Source organism: Gadus chalcogrammus, chromosome 8 (genome assembly GCF_026213295.1).
Source record: "Gadus chalcogrammus isolate NIFS_2021 chromosome 8, NIFS_Gcha_1.0, whole genome shotgun sequence".
In the NCBI taxonomy this organism is placed as follows: Eukaryota; Metazoa; Chordata; class Actinopteri; order Gadiformes; family Gadidae; genus Gadus; species Gadus chalcogrammus.
Genome location: NC_079419.1, coordinates 2,890,658 through 2,896,657, shown reverse-complemented (window position 1 = coordinate 2,896,657; position 6,000 = coordinate 2,890,658). Strand labels below are relative to the sequence as shown.

Below are 6,000 nucleotides of genomic sequence, written 5' to 3'. Positions count from 1 at the left end.
GGAGTAAGAACGGGAGTAAGAACCTGCAGTCGGAACCGCAGCGGACTCAATGACGTCACCACCTCAGCTCGTCTGTTAACTGTGCTACGGCCTCATGTAGCTATATAACTACTACTGAACAATATAAACAAATTATATGAAACAAAACACCAGCTTCTTTAGTTTTAAAATAGTACGTTAATATTTTGAATGAATATAAATGAAAAGTTATGCGAATTCACCCGGCAAGCCAGCCTATAGCCTAAACAATCAGTGGCTTGAAAAAGATTGTATGAGATTGCCGTTTATCAATGTTCCTATATAGCCTATTATTATATTATTGGAAAGTAGTTTATTGATATAAGAATTACGAACGAGCGAGAATAGAAACGCACGCACGCACACACACACACACACGCACACACGCACGCACGCACGCACACACACATGGATTTTGTTTACCATATCTTTCTTGTGTGGCCCATGGGCATTTTTACATCATCTCTTGTGGGAACAGTATTTGTTTGCAGTGTTTTAGTGTTTGATTTTCATTTGTTGCTAACCAGCATGTTCATTGATTATTGCATAATAAATGTTTATTGATTGCATCAGTCCCATTTCTGTGTCTTCATTGGACACACCTGGATATAGTTTGATAGTCTAGTTTAATCATTCTCTAAACTGTAGATTCAAGTACCCCTCTGGGGGTCACATATGTAAATAGGCCTCCATCCTTGTTATAGGAAATGTTGCTATGTATAGCCTATTTTATAGCTTGATATTTTAAAGGAGACATATTATGGTGTTTTCCCAACAAGTAAACATAGTATTTGAGTTCCAGTAAACATGTTTTTGAAGTTGTTTGCTGGAAATAGCTTTTAGGAAAAAAATATTGTCTGCCGCTATTCCCCTCTGTTTCAGTCTCTTTCGAATGCGCTGTTTCTGGTGTCTGTAGCATTGATGCAAATGAGCTGCTGCCCATTGACCAATGAGCTGTCAGACTGAACATGGAGGAGAAGGGATTGTTGCCGTTTATGGCCAAAAGCTATGTGCGCCTCGGATGATATTATGGATAATAAAGACTGTGTCTGACGTCTCTGGTACTTCCACAAGTAAAGACTCGTAGTGGGGGATATCTCGGCCATGGTTGAGAAGAATTGGGGGGAAGAAACTTTGGCATTGACTCTCTGAAGTCCATGAACCGCGACATGGAGAAGAAAAGGATTGTACTCCGGGAGCTGAGCTGCCGGACTGCCTCCGAGCTCCCCGCGCCGGAGCTGCCGGCCGCCGCCGAAGCCGTCCGGCCGCAGTCCGGCAGCTCCGACGGTGTACTCCGGGAGCTGAACTGGCGCCGAAGCTAGGTGGCAGCTCCAGCGGACTGGCAGTTCCAGCGGACTAGAAGCTCCGGCGGAAGAGCTGCTCCGGCTGGGGTAGCTCAGCGGCAGTCCGGCAGCTGAGCTCCGGCAGTGCAATCCCTTTCTACTCCATGTCTCCTCCTCCCGACTTCCCTTTCGGCGGCCGTTCCGGCGGGGTGAGCTCGCCCGCTGGTCCACAAAATCTTAGCGAGGTTCTGATTGGAGGGGAGTGGGGAAGTGGGAGGTAATATTCTAATGTGCCCCCTTCCTACGTAGGAGGGGGCGCCGAAACTGACTGGCTCGTTTGGTAGCTGGAGGCGGGCTGCTTCCAGAAATGTGTAACTCACTCCAAAAATCATGTACAGACTTATTTCAAAGTTTGTATGCGTGTGGGAGCACCATCTATCCACAACAACACCCCAAATCACAGGAAAAGTGCTGTTTTCATAATATGTCCCCTTTAAAACAGGAATGCGAAATGCATCCTGGGATATTTAACGGTCCCAAGTCCACACAAGTCACCTCCGATACATCCTCGATGAAACGGCCAATTTAAGAACGTAGGTCTACTTTGAATTGGAACAGTACTTGGGCAACGACTGTCGTTTCACAAGAACACAATTACACAAGTACCGAAAAGACCGCAAATTGTCTACTCAAAGCCGGGGTTATTTGTGTGACTCCATGTAGCGTTGGTATTTTAGAATGTAATTTTGACTGATATCTCGAGGGGATATCCATCTAGTAATCTTTGTATTCCGTGCCTACTTCACAGGGCGATGGGCTCATTGATTATTGTACACCAACGTCGTGTGGTTATAGAGGCCTTATGGATACAGCCCATCAATTGACCTTATTCACGTCTTAGAGGGAAAACATGTTGCTTTATTGTTATATAGCATTGTTATATGGCCTATAGCACTTTTCAGTGTTATAGGCCTAACTCTTTGAGTCCTCTCAAAATGACAAGTGACATGTGTGAATCAGCTCAATACAGACAACATTGCAGGTTGATCCATGGGTGTGTTGAGGCCCACTCTCCTCTGTCTATAGATGCAGACACACAGTGAGTCAGGATATTTCCTCACTAACCCTAAACCCAATGACACAGAGAGAAGGCCAAAGACAGTGGCCATGGAAAATAACATTGTCCCAGGCTGCCCCTTGGCTCCAGTATTTTAAACTTGCGTCAAATCACGTTACATCTGCAGTTAACCAATGTTGCTTGTTGACTACAGCCATGAAGCACAAAAAGAAAAACAAAAAATGGCTGTAGTAACAGTTTGACTACAACGACAAAAGTATCACTACGCACATAAAAAGCGGTCAGTGAAAGGAAAGTGAACAGCATTTGCTAAATAGTCAAGACTGCATAAAGAAGTAATTCTTATGTGCAAGCAGTGATGCTCTAATCTGACCACTTTTTTCAGTAACGAGAAATCTGATGTGTTACTATTTCCAAACAAGTGATCAGATTTGAGTTACTTATCCAAATCACTGTGCGTTACTATTTTTGTCACATCTAAAAATATCTATTTTTGCTTTCTTCTTGCCTCTCGATGAAGTATCACGTATGCGACAAGTGTCACGCAGACGCGCCGGAAGATTGTCGACAGGGTGGGTGTGCGGGTGTGGCTACAGCATTGAGTGTTATTGGCAGCTTCTGCATATAACTAATGAAGTAACTTGTAATCTAATTTAGTTACTTTTAAAATCAAGTAATGACTAAAAGTAACTTAGTTACTTCTTACAGGAGTAATCGGTGCTCAGATTACCTTTTCAAGATAACTGGGGCAACATTGTGTGTAGGTCAAGAAAACAACTAAGGTTCATGCTGTAGCTAAAGTAAAAGATTAGAGGGAAAAACTGCAGATCCCACCATGTTGCCTCTATTACAAATAAATGAACACATAATCAAGATGGGAACATGCCTCAGTAGTATACCTTTCTTTGTGTGATATGGCAATTCATCAAACAAGACTCATATTTTCATGTCAAAACAAGGAGGCACAAATCATTACAGTCATTGATCTTTTACTCTGGACCTTAAGGTTATAGGAGGCTGCAGCCTCCTATAACCTAGCTTTGGCTGCCCCAGCCACTGGGACCAGGTGCGTTCTGAAGAACTCTTGGATCTTGTTCCACAGGTGCATCTCAGCCTTGGCGTGGGCCTTGGGTTCCCCGCCCCAGGCGACCGGCGCCCCCACCACCCCGTGGAAGCTGGACGGGCAGTACGGCCCGAAGGGTGGCTCCAGATAGTGCCCTGCTCCTGGGTACACCACCTTCTCAAAGTTGTCCTTCCCCTGACGTCTCAGCCTCTCCGTCATCTGGTCGGCAAAATTACAACTGTCCCAGTTGAGGTCGTCCTCGGCGGCCACGAAGAGGAAGCGCCCTGTGGCTCGTTCGATGGGGATCAGCGACCCCTCGTTCTCCGGGGCCAGAGGGTCGTGAAGGCCGTGCTTTATGTTCAAAGCCCCAGACTCGGTGACCGTAACACCACGGGCGTCGTACATCAGGGCAGAGTGGATTTGACTCCCTCTGTAGTAGAGGGGTAGCACGACGTTGGAGCAGCAGCCGTTTATCCACGCGGTGGCTTTAACGTTTGGGAGGTGCGTGGCGATGGAAAGTGCCAGATCTCCGCTCTTGGATATTGATATTAAGCCAACGCCCGAATCCATAGCCTGAAAGAAATAAATACTGTAAGATTTTAGTTTATATCCTCATGTTTCCCGTAATTTCCTTTTATAGATTAAAATAGCCTACATTTGATGACCACTGTATTCTAATTTTAAATCTATCATCTATGTTTACTATAATGTTTCTATCATATTTCCCCATGGATCAATTAAATCCACAGACTCTGCATCTGCTTCTGAAACAGACCTAGCTCAGAGCAGAAGAACATGGAAGGCAGCACACAAGATAAACTGGTGGCTGAAACTTCTTGTCTCTATACGTAACAACCTGCACAAGGACTGGTTGGTATACTAAGTGGCGCACAAATAGAGCAAATCCTTCTTTAAAGCATAGATGTTTGGAGGACAATAACTCTATGTTGTGTCAGTGTTGTGTTCCTGACAGTAGGTTTTCGTTCAGTAATCATTTTGTTATTTTTGTTATTCAACTTTTGTTTGAGTTTAAGCGTGATTGGGTTACAGTTCATCATTCTCCGTAGAAAATAAAAGGTAACCTCAGGGTACTCACCTTTGGATGCTTCCTCAACAACTGTATTGCCTCCTCAAAGTAGTCCAAGTGAAGCTTTGTGACCTTCTTGGGCTGGTCGTCATGACCGTACAGCGCCAGAGTCAGAACCATGAGGCCACCGTTGGCCAGGAGAGAGGCTCGTCTCTCAGACAGCCCACCGCCAAATGTGTAGAGGTCCAAGACAGCAGGGAAGGGGCCATCTCCTGCACAATAGAAAGTATAGTGCATTACAAGCTTGAGAAATCATGGGTTCTACAGATGGCTGCTAGTGGTTGCACTATTACTCATCTATTATCTCATGACCATCACACCAACACAATGAAACTAAGAGCATTCAGTTGGATGAGAAAGCTTACAGAGAGAGAGAGTTACATCGTGAGTCTTTGCCCTCAAGGCGATGCTTTCAACAGAGGCAACTACAGCATACAGGGGTTGAGGCACATTGAGCAAGTACTCAAGGTGTTTGAGCGTGTAGTAGAGGCACCTGCGGGGAAGCGAGTAGGGATCAACGAGATGCAATTCGGCTCCATGCCGGTTCGTGGGACCACTGACGCAATCTTCATAGTCCGCCAGCTACAGGAGAGGCACCTTGCGGCCAACAAGCTCCTCTACATGGCATTTATCGACCTGGAGTAGGCCTTTGACAGTGTCCCAAGGGACGTCATCTGGTGGGCATTGCGCAAGCTCAATGCCGACGAGTGGCTGGTGTGAGTGGTATAGGCAAAGACCTCGGGCGTCAGGAGCAGAGTGCGAGGAGAAGGTAACAGTGATGAGTTCGGAGTGGGAGTAGGGGTGCACCAGGGTTCTGTCCTAAGCCCCATGCTCTTCATCATCGTACTGGAGGCACTATCTTTGGAGTTTCTCACTGGCTGTCCATGGGTGCTGCTGTACGCGGACTATAACTCGCCTCTGACGCAACCACCGTGCCATGATCCACTGGATATGTAATATCAAAGCCAGGGAGGATGTCAGCTCAGACTCTCTCCTCAAAAAGCTTGGCATCCAGGACATAGACGTAGTGCTGCAAACAAACAGACTGAGGTGGTTCGGCCACGTTGAGCGCAGCATTTGCTGGATCTCGCTTGTGAGAAAACTGGAGGTGCCCTCTGATGGGGCTTTCACACCAAAAAGAACCAAGAGCCAGTTCCGGGCTGGTGCAAGGGCCAGTTCCAAACAGGTTCCAGCCTTATCCCAGTTATGAACCAGTTGGTTTCACACCGGCCAGAGCCAGCCATGGAGCAGGCGAGAGCAACGTCATGACGTCACTGCAAACGTCTCCACTTCCCCAGCAACCCTCGCGCATTGCCGGAAGTGTACAATAATAATAAGAACCCTCGCGCCAGTTTCAAACACAACAACAACAATTTAGTCTTCACGTCAATCCGTGTATGGTTCGTTCTTTGAATATTCAGATTTAAAACAAAATCAGAAAAAACAATTAACAGAGTCGTTCTTTGGTTTT

The 6,000-nt window shown here is 46.1% G+C and overlaps 1 protein-coding gene across 2 annotated transcripts in view; it reads right to left on the bottom strand.

Annotated features, from left to right (window-relative positions):
• Window positions 1–2,161: 2,161 nt before the first annotated feature.
• The window catches only part of LOC130387186 (acyl-coenzyme A thioesterase 1-like), a 44,398-nt gene continuing 40,559 nt past the window's right edge, over window positions 2,162–6,000 (bottom strand). For both annotated transcript variants that reach the window (XM_056596194.1, XM_056596193.1), the window contains exons 3-4: window positions 4,539–4,741; window positions 2,162–4,015 (exon numbers count right to left, since the gene is read on the bottom strand). In XM_056596194.1, the coding sequence (XP_056452169.1) occupies window positions 3,407–4,015; window positions 4,539–4,741 (812 nt within the window). In that variant the 3' untranslated portion in view covers window positions 2,162–3,406. The remainder of the gene's footprint in view (window positions 4,016–4,538; window positions 4,742–6,000) is intronic.